This window comes from Gracilinanus agilis, chromosome 2 (assembly GCF_016433145.1).
Source record: "Gracilinanus agilis isolate LMUSP501 chromosome 2, AgileGrace, whole genome shotgun sequence".
Taxonomy (NCBI): Eukaryota; Metazoa; Chordata; class Mammalia; order Didelphimorphia; family Didelphidae; genus Gracilinanus; species Gracilinanus agilis.
The window spans coordinates 324,452,734-324,466,916 of NC_058131.1; the positions used below are offsets into that span (position 1 = coordinate 324,452,734).

The 14,183-nt window shown below is 36.6% G+C and overlaps 1 protein-coding gene across 1 annotated transcript in view; it reads left to right on the forward strand.

Annotated features, from left to right (window-relative positions):
- Window positions 1-14,183, forward strand: part of CDK5RAP2 (CDK5 regulatory subunit associated protein 2) — a 174,401-nt gene that overhangs the window by 108,382 nt on the left and 51,836 nt on the right. The window contains exons 19-21 of the mRNA XM_044664271.1: window positions 4,938-5,042; window positions 7,676-7,863; window positions 12,254-12,713. Coding sequence (XP_044520206.1) covers window positions 4,938-5,042; window positions 7,676-7,863; window positions 12,254-12,713 — 753 coding nt within the window. The remainder of the gene's footprint in view (window positions 1-4,937; window positions 5,043-7,675; window positions 7,864-12,253; window positions 12,714-14,183) is intronic.

Sequence of the window (14,183 nt, forward strand, 5' to 3'; positions counted from 1 at the left end):
CTTAATCTACCCCTACATTCCTAAGGAAATGTATCACGCCATAGTATGTTGTGTTACAGAATCCAGCCATTCTGCAGAGTGTAGCTGTTCATTCATTTGTTAGTTGGTATTGTTATAGTAGACAGCTCTCTTCCCTGTGGAGGGTGCAACAAGGAACTTCTCTTACCCCTGTCCCTTGTGGTGCTATGAAATCTGTTTGGTTTAGTGTCACCTTTAAGCAAGCCTAAACTGGAAAATGAATGAATGTGGAAGATAGCTCCATTGCCCCAGTTTTGCTCCTAGAGCTCTGGCAGCCCCAAGAAGTCTTTTCCTTGGCTAAAAGATCAAGAGAAGCTCAAAAGTAGTTTATGTCATTCTCAACCATCTGCTTTCTTTGAGGGAGAGAACATTATTGATTCTAACCTCCAGGGCGCCAGATAATTTTGAAAACTGAGCATATTCACAGTTTGTTCAGGGAAAAAAGCAGTCTCTAGGTTTGTTTCCTCCAAGGAAATGTTTTTAATAATGAAGTTATTCTCAGAGTTCATATGATCTTGAAATTTTGGGATTTTTTTTGGTTGTTCCCCTTTATTAAAAAAAAAATCATTAAGTATAGTTCTAAATCTCTTTCAAGAGTAGTGTCTTTTCTTATTCTGACATCTTAATACTAAAAAAAAAAAATCAAAATTGAATGCTTTGTCACAATACTACTTTAGACCCTTATCACCTCTTACCTGGACTTTAATTGGTCTCTGCCTCTAGTCTCTCCCCTCTCCAGTTTATCCTCCATGGAGATATTAAATTGATATTCCTAAAGCATAGGTCTGACCATTACATACCTCAAGAAACTTCAATCTCTCCCTCTTACTGCTAAGATAAAATTAAACTCTTTTGGCATTTAAACCCTTTTCACAATTTGGCTTCATTTTATCTTTCTAGTATCATTTCACTTTGTACTCCCTGTTACAACTTCTATGTTTTACCTAGTCTATTTCCTATTACTTATTCTCATCATTTCCTTCCCTTCCTCATTGTTTTTCCATTGGCTCTTATGGTGATTTGATCTCCTTCCTTACCTTCATTAAGAATTCCAAGCTCCCTTCAAGGGTTAGCTTGAGTATCCTTTCCCACACAAGATCTTTTCTGAAATCTCTGCTTGTTAGTACTGATCCCTGGCCATCTTTTTATTTACTTTGTACATATTCCATTTACATTATAATGTAAACTCTTTGAGGTCTGGAATTGTTTTTGTTTTTCTGCTTCCAACTTCTAGTAAAATGCCAGGCACATCACATTAATAAATGCTTATTCAGTTTACTTTTCAGAATTTTCTTCAATTTGATATTCTATGAATCACCCCATAATTTGTAGCTTTTCTTCAAAAAGAGGTCCCTTTATCCCCCTAAAAATGAAATTTGAAGATTAGTATGGAAAGAATGAGACACCAAAGAGTAGTGTGCTGTTCATGATTATCTTTGGGGGAAAACTTGCTACCATATACTTACTTACTAGTATAAGAGTTTTCTTTAGATGTGGTGGTGGCAGGTGTAAGATTTAAATTTAGGGTTTTATGCTAAATATGAGAATTCTAAAGTAATATTGTGGTTGCCAATTTAAAAATATTGCTTAAGTCAAAATGACTTTTAGCAGTTTTACTTGTAAAGAGGTGGAAAGAGTAAAAGTGGAAAAATGTAAGAAGAAGGTAGAGAATTGTCTAGCCTACCACCCTAAGTGCTACTCCGATGTCTGGCTCAGCCCTGGCAGGGCTCAGTAATTTTCATATTTAATATTTAATAACAAATTTCCACATAATTTTTCCAAAGTTATATGAGCCGTGTTGCCTCCCTCCCTTCTTCCCTCTTCCTTTCCAGACTTGACAAACAATTTAATCTGGGTTATACATGTATTATCATGTAAAACATATTTCCATATTATTAATTTTTATAAGTGAATTGTCCTAAAAAACCAAGTCCCCAAAACATATATCCACATAGACAAATTATAAATCATATGTTTTTGTCTGTATTCTTACTCCTTTCTTTCTCTGGAGGTGGAGAGCATTTTTTTCCAAAGCCCTTCAGAATTGTCCTGGATCATCGTATTGCTGTTAGTAACCAAGTCTATCACATTTGATCATTCCACAGTATTTCAGTTACTGTGAATAATGTTCTCCTGGTTCTGTTTATTTCACTCTGCATCAATTCACATAGATCTTTCTAGTTCTTTCTGAAGTCATCCTGTTCATCATTCCTTATAGCACAGTAGTATTCCATCACCATCATATACCCACATTTTCTTCACCCATTCCCCAATTGAGGGACATCCCTTTAGTTTCCAATTCTTTGCCACCACCAAAAGAGTGGCTATAAATATTTTTTGTACAAACAAATCCTTTCCCATTTTTTTTTGTTTCTTTGGGATATAGACCTCATAGTGGTATTACTTGATCAAAAGGTATGCATTCTTTTATAGCCCTTTAGGCATAATTCCTAATTGCCCTCCAGAATGTTTGGATTAGTTCACAACTCTACCAGACATGCATTAGTGCTCCAATTTTGCCACATTCACTTGTCAGTTTCCTTTTCAGTAGCATTTAAAAAAAATTAAAATGCATGTAACTCCTTTGGTTCTTGGAGGAACTGTATGCAAGCCTTCTCTTCAAGTAACTTATGATTAGAAACTCTTTTTGAGTTTTTGAAAGGTTTATAACAGTTAGATATAAAGACAAATTGGAACCTGTTCCCAGAGGAGGGTAACCAGTATAGTGAAGATACTCTAATGAAGCCATATAAAAAAGAGTTAAAGGAACTACAGATATTTTCTCCTGAAGAAGAGAAGACCAAGGAGAGACTGGTTTATTATCATCACATAGCTGATGAGGGAACAGATTTATGGACAGAACAAGGGAGCAGGCACAGGGAAATAGTTAAGACATTTCCTAATAATTGGAGCTTTTCAACAATCAGTTGAGAAGTTTTCATGCAGAAGTAGAATGACAATCCCAAATGTTTTAGAAAGAATTCCTGTTTGGGTTGGACTAGATGATTTCTACTCCTGAGATGCTTATGATTCTATTAATTTGTGCTTATAATGAACTGACCAGATAGTTAAGTTCACCGGATTAGACTGACTTCATGGATATGCTGATCAATTACTAATTTTCATAAATATGAATGAGAAAGATGTTGAAAAATATGCCTATAGCTGAAAAACTTGATTATTCAGAATATCTTTAAAATGGTTTACCCTGGGTTATGGAATATTGTGGCTAACAATCATATTAAAATATTTTTAATAGTTCACTTTTTAGAGTAATTTAAAGCTTATAATGTTTTCCTTTACAATGCCCTTTGACAGTAACTAGTACAAGTATGAACATCTCTTTTTGACAAATGGGGTTACTGAGACTCAGGAGTTAAGTGATTAGTTCACAGTCATATAGTTGCTGTGAGGTAGTCATGTTTTGAACTTGGTCCTCCTGCATAAGGTCCTATGTTCTTTTCTCTATGTAAGTCCTTCCTGTTAAAACTATTTCTTAAGTGCTTTAATTGTCTTAATAAATAGAATATATTGAACATAATTCAAGGTTGGTTTAATGATTAAGGATCTTACAGAACCATAGGAACATCATTTTGAGCACTAGTTTTCTTAAAGTTCTACACTATAAATGTAGATGTAGAAGATACAAGAAAATGAACTAAATGTAGACTGATCCCAGGATTAATTTTGACTAAATTCTAATCATTAGATTGTTTTCTTCTATCATGCTCCTTTTGGAAATGGAATTTGGAAAACAAAATTCATTTCATTTAGGATTCCAATGAGTCGCCTTCCAGTCAGAGGATCATTTCCCTCCTCCATATTGATATCGATTCTAAGACAGAAGAACACTACGGGCTAGGCAATTGGGGTTAAGTGACTTGTTCATAGCTAGGAAATGTCTGAGGTCAAATTTGAACCCAGGCTCTCCCATCTCCAGGCGTGGCTCTCTATCCATTGTATTACCTAACTGCCCTCCAGTCAATGTTTCTTTATGGTAAATAGGAAATAATATGTGAAAGGTGAAAGCTGGGTTTATAGGGTCATAGAATTGACTGATTAATTTCAGGAATTCAAAAAAGTAAATTGGTAGGGTATAGTTCCACAGTTCTGAAAGGCTCTGTATTTCTATGGGAATGGCCAATTTAATCCCATTTTTCACTTGGAGTAGCCAAGTAGCTTGTGAACATAAGTATAAATCCATTGGAGAGGCCAAGAGATTACTACAGCCCTCTAAAGAATCATTTTCTAATCTCTTACATGATTGCTATAGAAACTTCTTAAATTTGACTTTTTAAAAAAGTGTTAGACCTTATACTATCTTTCTAAATAAAATGCTCTTCTTTCTAAAATCAGACAAATTCTTCTGACTTTTGAGCATTCATTAGCGATTATAAGTCTTTGTCAGCAAAGTGGTAGTATAATGAGTATTGTCCCTTCCTCCTTTTGGATGTGTGACAGTTGAGAAAAGTGGTTTGTTTGTTCTCTCTTAAGTACAAGTGATGCATCTATTTGGCATGTTGTAAATTTTCTTTAATACATTCCTAGGACTTTATGTTTTCAATTCCATCAATAGTGCTCTTCTTAATTTTCAATACTTTTGTGTAATTTGTGAGTGAATTTAGAGTGAAGAAACATCAGCAAAGCAAGAGACAAAATACTCCATTTCAAACAATTTGATGAAAAATGTAGAGAGGTGGTAAGAAAATGCCTCTGACTTATTTTCTAAAGAAAGGGGACCATAAATTGTTCTTGGTTCTAGGAATTCTTTTGTGGTTTTTATTGGATTTAATGAGCCTAATGTGGGTTAATTTAAATTTTAGCAGTTTGGCTTTTTATATATGTTACCAACACATATGAGATTTTCGTGCAACTTTTTTTGTATGTGTTCCATGTTCACATCATTTTATTCTTTTTAGCTCCTAGGGAGTAAGGATGATGAGGAGGATGCTACAAAGGCTGAAGATGTGGATGAGGATGAGAAGAACTTATTGAGTGAACACCATTCATTGTGGAGCAGTGAGGTGGGGCTGTATTTGCATATCTGGAGGTTAATACCCTCTCCCTGCTCCCTTGACAATATCTTTATTCCTAGCAATATTAGCAATATTTTCCAGGTTCTGTTGGCCCAAAAGCTGTTTCTACATAGAATATTAGCAATTGAAGAGAACTTAGAAATGGGAGAACTGAAGCTCAAAGAAGTGAAGAGATTTGCCCAAAGTCCTTCCACTCTGTTAAGTCACTGAGTCAGATCCAGAATCCTTGCATTCCAATTCTTGCTTTGCTCTAGTCTTTTCCTTGGTGATACTGTCTCCCTAAATGGAGTGCTTTTCAATGACAAAACTGGACTCTGGACTCACCTTAGGTATCTTGGGGACTTTCATCAGAATACATATATTATTTGTAGAGTTAATAAAAGATACTTTTAATCTTGTGGTAGGTAGATGCTACTCAGAATGATCCTTTAGACTGACCATGAACCTTTGGGTACAGCATTTTTCTGTATTTCCTTGAAACGGAACCCAAGACAAATTTAACTTTTCTGTGCCTAAGTTTCCCTGTCTCTGGCCTGGATCTCTCTCTCTCTCTCTTTTTAAAGCCCTTACCTTGTATCTCAGAATTGATACTAAATATCAGTTGCAAGACAGAAAAGTATGTTAGGACTAGGCATTTGGGGTAAAGTGATTTGCCCAGGATCACACAAATAGGAAGTTCCTGAGGTCACTTTTGAATCCAGGACCTCCTATTTCTAGTCCTGGCACTCTTTCCGCTGAGCCACCTGGTTGCCCCTGGACTGGATCTTGAAGGTTCCTGCTATCACTAAAATTCTACATTCTAAGGTTTCTTCCAAATGTTAGGCTTTGTGACTGTTCTCCATTTTGGAGCAAGAGATAGAAGGTTAGGGTTCGGAAAGGTGAATCTTATCTATAGGTTTCTTTTTATACATGGTGTAAGTAAACATGCAGTTTATTGAAGAAGGTAGAGAGAAGTGACATTAAAATTAAGAAACTTGCACTCAGCTATAGTTCTTGGCTTCTACTTTGTATTAACATCCTAATCAGGAGAATTTAAAGTGAGATAGTGATAAATAATACATTATAAATAAGGAGGTATGTTTTTGAGAGGCTTGGATTTGATTTAAAAAAACCTTAGTTGATATCTGGAGCATTGAAGCAGGGGTAAGTTTTTTATAGGAAATTTACAACTTTCCAGTAGGAAAAAGAATATTAATTGCTGCACTTCAAGGCATGCCTAGTACAAGCCTTAACTAGATTCAGCTTCATGCAGTTCCCAAGAGAAGCCCAGTGACCTAGGAAGGTGGATTCATAAATAACATCTTCATGGGATTTATGAACTAGCCACCTTCCAAATTAGACAAATCAAAGTGAAGTTAATTAGGATGTGTACTTAAGGAACGCAGAATAGGGGGTGAATTACAAAACATAATGAAAGTCCAGATAAAATATTGAGTGGCTTACTTATAGTACTGTCTTTAGTGGTTCTCATAATACCTATAAAGATCTCAAAGCACTTGTAGGGCCAGTCCTATAGAAAACACTTAAGTGTCTTAACTTAAGAAAGCACTTCTATATTCAGTGCACTATACAGGAGGAGATTGGAGGAAAGATATAAAGAAAAGGAGAATTGCCTCCTGCCTCCAATAGAAGAAGTAAAATACACAAAAATGTATATTACCATATATATGTATTTCATAAATAGATAAATATATTACATTAAAAATATACAAATCAGAACAAATAAGATAGAGAGTATCAAGTATTCTCCCCTCGAACCTTTTCTGATCTACTTAATTGTTAGTGTCTTCTTCTTCCTCAAATTAGCTTATATTTATAAGTTCATAGATAGTATAACCAGTTCATCCAGTAGAATGTTAGCCACGTGAGGGCAGGGATTATTTCTAAATTTTTCTTTCAAGAGGGTAACACAAGGCCTTGCACTTATGGCCTTAGTGAACTGTTGTTGAATTAAATGAGATCACATGAGGTCAAAATCACATTGGAGCTAATATCCTTAACTCATTGTCCCTGAGGCCTGCCTGGAGTGGCCTTCGGTAAAATAAATTTGACTAGCCCCAGCAGTCAACTCTGGTTGAGCTTGGTCACAGCCAATCTGTGAGAAAATTGTTTGTAATCATGCATGTAAAGAGCTTTATTTGTAGGGTTAGGTAATGTATGCCAAGTGCTTTGCCAGCCTTAAAGCATTGGATAAATGTCAGCTATTATTGTTATTGTTCTTCTTATTATTCAGAGACACACCAGGTCACAGCATACCAGTTTGGGAATCGTCTACTAGACAAAGGCTTGGCGTCTTCTCATGAGGGTCATGCCAAAGTTGTGACTTCTTTCCTGCCAGTTGGTTTAGAGAAAGAAGCAGACTTGAATGTATACAGATCATTGTTAGGCAGTGGATGGTGGGAATGCTGCTGCTGGAGAGAACACTAATTGTGCTCCGAGAGTTCTTGCAGACAGTTAATCCAGAGGTTCTCAAAACAGAAGCAACAGCTAGATGGCACAGCAATTGAACTTCATGATAATAAAAAGCCATGCTAGGCACATGTGCCTGCAGGGTGCTGATATCTGTCAGTCAACTATGGAAGAATGCATACTTTGGTTGATTGAATCATTTTTTCCCCCAGGTTACATTGGACTATTCTAAGCCTCCCTGTAAAAAGGGATATTTAAGGAATCAGGATGATTCTCAGATCGATTTTGATGTAGTTGGCGAGTCTTATAGCCACAAAGACAAATGTCAACGTGGAGGCGAGGAGATGAACTTGTTCCCTTCGCCTTTAAATGAAAATAGAACATTATTGCTGGAGCCCAGGTATGTATGAGGTTTGTGCTTTGCTTTTGACAGTGTTTCTAGTTGAGGGGAGAAAAAAAATAATTTTGTTGAAGTGAATTTAGATAATGGCACTGTCTCATTTACCTGAGAGAGAGAGCCTGAAATGGTTCTGAAGGAATCTTGCCAATCATGCAATTAAGTAATTAGACTGCATGCTATCAGTAGTAAGGGAAAGACAAAAACTGCATGCAAATCCATTACAAAGATGAAAAAAAAAGTTTCTCCCTGAGTATTGTTTTTGTGAACACTGTGTTGGGCTGTCTAGCTTTTGGAGAGAAGAATCAGTAGTACTTAAATCTCTTCTTGCTTTTGGACTTCTTTTTAATATAAAGCAACTATGACCCTGATGTTTAAAGTCTAGATTTAACTCTAGGTCTCTTCCTGGTAGATGTGGAGCCTATTTCTTGTTGGGAAGATACCATGGGGTATTTTCTTTTAAATTCATTTTAGTAACAAACATTTGATAAGCATATATTAAGTTTAAGGCACCCTGGCAGGTGTGCTAGGGATATAAAAACAGAAACCATAAGAGTTTTTGCCCTTAAGGTGCTTACATGATACTAGGAGATATACCATACATACAAGTAAATAAGCATAGTACAAGGAAATTTGAGGAAAGAGAGAACTTTAACAAGTAGGGGATTTAGGGAAGGCTTCAGATGTGACATGGCACCTGAGTTGAGCCTTGAAAGAAGAGAAGGTTGCTGAGAGGCATAAAGGAGGAAAGAATGAAGTACATTTTAGGCAAGGGGATGGGGACTTTTGCAATTTTTTAGAAACTATCTCTTTAATACATGACTTTAAAAAAATCCTTCCATTTGGACATGATAACAACAACAACCAGACAGTATTCTATCTCTTTTATAAATGTAGAAAATTGACTTAGGATATAAGAAAAATTGCTCATGTCTCCTGGGATAAGGCAAGCTGGGAATAGATCCCCAGAGCTTTTCCTTGCTATTGGAGTGTGAAGTTCTTCTTCCCTCTGTGATTAATAAAGTCTTAGATTTTTGTATGTTAAGCAAAAATGTGATTCTGGTATTTAGATGAGCGTAAACATGAACTCATTTCATTTTCTATCTTTTGGTGGGAGACCTGAACATTCCTTAACTGTAAAAGGCTGTTTGGACTGGATGAGATAGATAGCATGACATAGTAGATAGAGAGAGCTGACCTTGGAACCAGGGTGACTTGAGCTAAAGTCTGGCCTCTGACACACTGACTGTCCAATCCTGGGCAAGTCAGTTCTCAGTGCTCTTGGAAGTCCTCTAAGGCTAGAAAATACTGATCTGCACTGATAGAAAAATTTTCTTCTCTTTTCTTCTTTTTTTAAACCCTTACCTTACATCTTAGAATCAATACTGTTTATTGGTTCTAAGGCAGAAGAGTGGTAAGGACTAGGCAATGGGGGGTGGGGGGGTTAAGTGACTTGCCCAGGGTCACACAGCTAGAAAGTGTCTGAGGCCAGATTTGAACCCAGGACCTCCTGTCTCTGGGCCTGGCTTTCAAGCCACTGAGCCACCTAGCTTCCCCCTAGAAGGAATTTTTTATCTGAGAATTCTCTGTACCAGAGAAATCACAGTTCTAGTCTCTAGTTCCTACCCCCCTCATTTAGGTGACATCTAAAATCCTTTCTAATCTTTAGCATTCTGTGTCTCTAAAACCCTAATCTTTGGTAGAAAAAACATAGAACCTTAGAAGCATAGAATATGAAGGTAACTTTGCTGCCCAATATTTACTTAAAGCAAGAATTTTTTCTGTTACCTGATCATTCAGCCTTTACTTGAATACCTGGTACCATATAAAGGCAGCATGTTCCATTCCTAGACAGGTCTAATTGCTAATGGGTTCTCTCTAGAACTTCTCCTCATTGGTTTGTTCTCTGGATCATAGCAGAATTCATCCAGCTCTCCTTCTAAATGATAGCTTTGTAGATATATTTGAAGATACCGAACATGCACTCCCTTTTTTGACCCACTTCCCACCCCTGTCCTTCCACTTGATTTTTATACCATGTAGTTCAGTCCCTTCACCATTTTGATTGCCTTTTTGTGAAATACATACCAGTTTGTCAGCATTCCTTTTGAAATATAGTGCCCATAAGGGATCATACTATTCCACGTAGGATTTGATCAGGGCAGAATATAGTGAAATAATTTCCTATGAATTAGCTACTAAACGTAGCCTAAGAGTGTTGGTTATTTATTATTTTTTTAGCATCCATCCATATCACTCTATTGGCTCATTCAGTTTTGTGCCACTTCACTATATTTCCAGCTTAGAAATGAATCAACTAATTTTAGATCTATAGCTAAAGCTACCTGGCAGAAGAACTGGGGTAAGCTGATTCCACACCTACTGCAGAGCTCCCCACAATAGGACTCTTCTACCAAAGGCAGTGAGAATGGTGTAGTGCAGTGATGGGCAAACTACAACCAGCAGGCTAGATGTGGCCCCTTGAAATGTTCTATCTGGCCGCATGACATTATTCCTAATCGGAAGAATAAAATGAGTAGGATACAATACAATGAAACTTCGAAAGAGTTGCCTTAGAAACAGACTGACAGATGAGCATTTCCTTTCTTTGGCCCACTCTTTAAAAATTTTGCCCATCACTGGTGTAGTGGAAAGAGCAAATGCTTTTCTAACTCTAAGTGACCACTTGTGCAAAGATACACAGAGACTGGAGATGACCAATTTGATTAGAACTGAGAATGGATAAAGGGGTTAATAATTTGCAATGATACTGGAATGGTAGATGGAAGCTAGATTAGAGGTTATTTTAAATATCAGGCTGAGGACTTTTTATTTAGTGAAGGCATTGAATACTTTTGAAATGAGAGTGGGGTGTGACATGGTCAGATCTGTGTTGTAGGAATATCATATTTGGCAGCTGTTTGGAGAGAGTAGATTTAAAGAGAAAAAGACTTGAGAGTGAAACCAATTAGGAGGCTATTGCAGTAGTTCAGGTAAAACATGATGAAGATGGGACAGCTAGGTGGCTCAGTGGATAGAGCACCAGGCCCAGAGACAAGAGGTCCTGGGTTCAAATCTGGCCTTAGATGCTTCCTATCTGTGTGACCCTGGGCAAGTCACTTAACCCACATTGTCTAATTCTTATTGCTCTTCTGCCTTGGAATTGATATTTAGTATTGATTCTAAGACAGAAGGCAAGGGTTTAAAAAAACAAAACAAAACAGAACCAAAAAAAAACATTTTGAGGACCTAAAGGTAGCATAGATACTTGTGAGGACAGAGAGGATGATGAATAGAAGAAATGTTATGGTTGAATTTTACTACTCAGGCCCATAGAGATGCTATTTCTAATATGGAACTGTTACCCATTTTATGGAGGCCACTGTCTGTCAGGATTAATTTTTTTCCCCCCTCTGTGCTTTGGAGTTGGCATTCTGCCTAAACTTGTTATACTCTCCTAACTCATCCCCCTCTTTCAGAATTTTTCTAACAACAAAGCTCAACTCAAAGACCCCTTTCCCACAAAGCTTTTTTCCACCTTACTATCTGAAAGTGTCTTTCACTCCTTTGATTTTCTCAGAGCACCTCATATGACTTTCATTATTGGTTTTTTTTTTAACTTTCATTATTATTGGCGCCACACCTCACTTTGTGTTAGACTTCTTTTGTATAGGTTGTACCCTTTTCACTCAGAAAAAAGTATTCTAGAAAGCATAGACAGTCATTTTATAATCTGTATCCATAGCACCTGGGATAATACATGAGGTGCTGAACACATGTTGGATAAATGAAGAGTCCTTCAAGAGCCTTTATTGGGCTGGGAATTGGAAGACCTGGGTTGGAGATTCCTCTGAATTAATTGTGACGTCATTTTACCTGTCTGGGCCTTGGTTTCCTTGACTATTCTTTGAATAGATGCTTTATCTCTATGGTCCCTTCCAGTTTTAAGGCTTACATCAAAGGGATTAAATTTATTCTGTTTGGTCACAGGGAAGAGCTAGGAGAACTGGGTGGAAGTTGTAGAGAGGCAGATTTCAGTTCACTGTAAGGAAAAACTTCCTAATAATTAAACTGTCATAACTGAAATGGACTTTTAAGTAGTAGTGAGCTCCCTATCACTGGAGTTTGAAAGCATCACCTATATTACTACTTTTTAGGAATGTTGTCAAAGGGAAGTCCTGTTCATAGACGGGTTAGACTAGGTGACCTCTGGGTTCCTCTTCAGCTCTCACATTCTATATGATATGACCTTGAATCTCAGGCCCCTTTCGACTCTAGCTTCTTATGATTCCAGCATCTATGTAAGGTTTGTTGAATTGCTGGAATGAGTATACAGGACAATTTTGTTCTAAAAAGCTAATCTCACCATTTTTCTCTCTTTCTGGTAATACAGACCAGAGCTTATGAAAGCTGTAAGTGAACTACTTCTGGAGCATCTGGGCATGACTGAACAGGAACTTTCTGGCTGTGATCTAGAGGATAAGAATGAAAAGACTCTTAAGCAAATAATTATTCAGCTAAGAAGTGAACTCCGACGTTTTAAACAGGTCAATAAATTTTTAAGGCATCATGTAGACCTGAAATCGGTATTTGATGGAAAGGAAAGATTTTATCCTGCTACAACAGCACACCTTAATAAGGCAATTGAATTGTCCATGGTGGAAGTGAAAGATTCGGTTACACAAACAATGAATTCAGAGGGCTACACCATGAAATTCAAACAGGAAGGGAAGAAAGATGCTGCAGAAGAAAAAACAAAATATTCAGTATTTAATTCAGAACATCAGCATGAAAATGTGCATAAGATGCCAGAGGAGCAAGATGTTCTTCCTCTTTCAAGCATTATAGACAAAGTATGTTTTTCTTTTCCTTCTTTCTTCCTTCCTTTCTTTCTTTCTTTCTTTTTTTTTTTAATACTCATTTGTCTGCATGTATGTGCCTACTTGGGGGGGTGGGGTTGAAGGGTGGGGATGAAAATGCATAAGTCCCGAAATGAACTTGAACATTATTTGGTAGCATTTCCTACTGGATCTTCTCCTCTGCAAAATTTCCTTGGGTTTGTTTCCTTTGGACCAGTGCAGTGGAATCTTGTTTAAACCTTGTGCCTAAAAACGGTTTCATTGTATGCCATTTTCAATGCTGATTTTTAATTAGTGCTATACAAAGATAAATGGACTGGGATTCTGAAACCTGGGGTTCTGTTCCTCTTGGGGGTGATTCTGGTCCTGATTAAGCCATTAAAAAATTCCTATGTAACCTTGGGCAAGTCTCTTTGCCTCTCTGAACTTCCTTGACAGAGTTGGACTAGATAAGTGGCCCCCAAATTCCAATTGTTCATTTGTTTTTAGATTTATGTTACTAATCTGTGTGCAGTATTATTATCTAAATAGTTGTTTCTCTCTAAAAGGATTTATTAGTAAAATTATATATTCTTCTGAAACAGAAGGTCAAAGAATTTCCATGAGTTGGGTTGTAAGTTGCCCAAGGTTTAAGTTGAACTTGTCTGTTTTTGAAGTTTAATATTTTATATTCTGAATTTTACTTACCAGCTGCATACCACTTAATCTCACTGAGCCTCTCTTTTCTCACTTGTAAAGAGGAAATCGTATTCATATTACTAGTAGAGTTTTGAGGACACTGTGGTTTTATAAAACTTAAGTATTAGAGAAATCCAAGGTGTCTCTCTTTTTTTAAATCAAGGCCCCTCTCAGCCCTAGTATGCATGATCTAAGGACTCTTCCAGTTCTGATGATCTATGCTGTATCAACAAGAGACTTTTATCCAAGACCTTTTTTCATTAATCTTTGAATAGCAAAGAAAGAACATAGCCCTGTAGAAAGTTCTTGAATGTCCCCTTTTAGTTTAGTGTCATAAACTTTTCATCTTGAAATTTTCCGTATATTTTAGGGAAAAAAAATCAGTGAATTATGGAAGTCTTTCAAGACTTTTCATGATTTACAAGAAGACTTATTTTCAAGTATGGTGCTTTACGGATGACTTTTCCTATTCTGTCTCTGATGGCTGTTTTAGATTGGAAAAATGAACTGTAACAGTGCTTCATAATATAGAAATACAGAATTAAGTTTATTTTCTGACTACCAAATTACCGCTTTTGTCCATACTAAAAAGCATTAGCTATATCATTAGCACAATTGCTTTTGATTGTTTTAAATTATGCACCAAAAACTATAATTTCTGGAAAAGGATTTTCTAAAGATATCTGAGTAGACAATAAAAAAACATTGCTATGATATTAATGACAACTGAGAGGAACATCTGTGTAATTTTGGCTGGTGTTCCAAATATCCATTCTCATTTATATA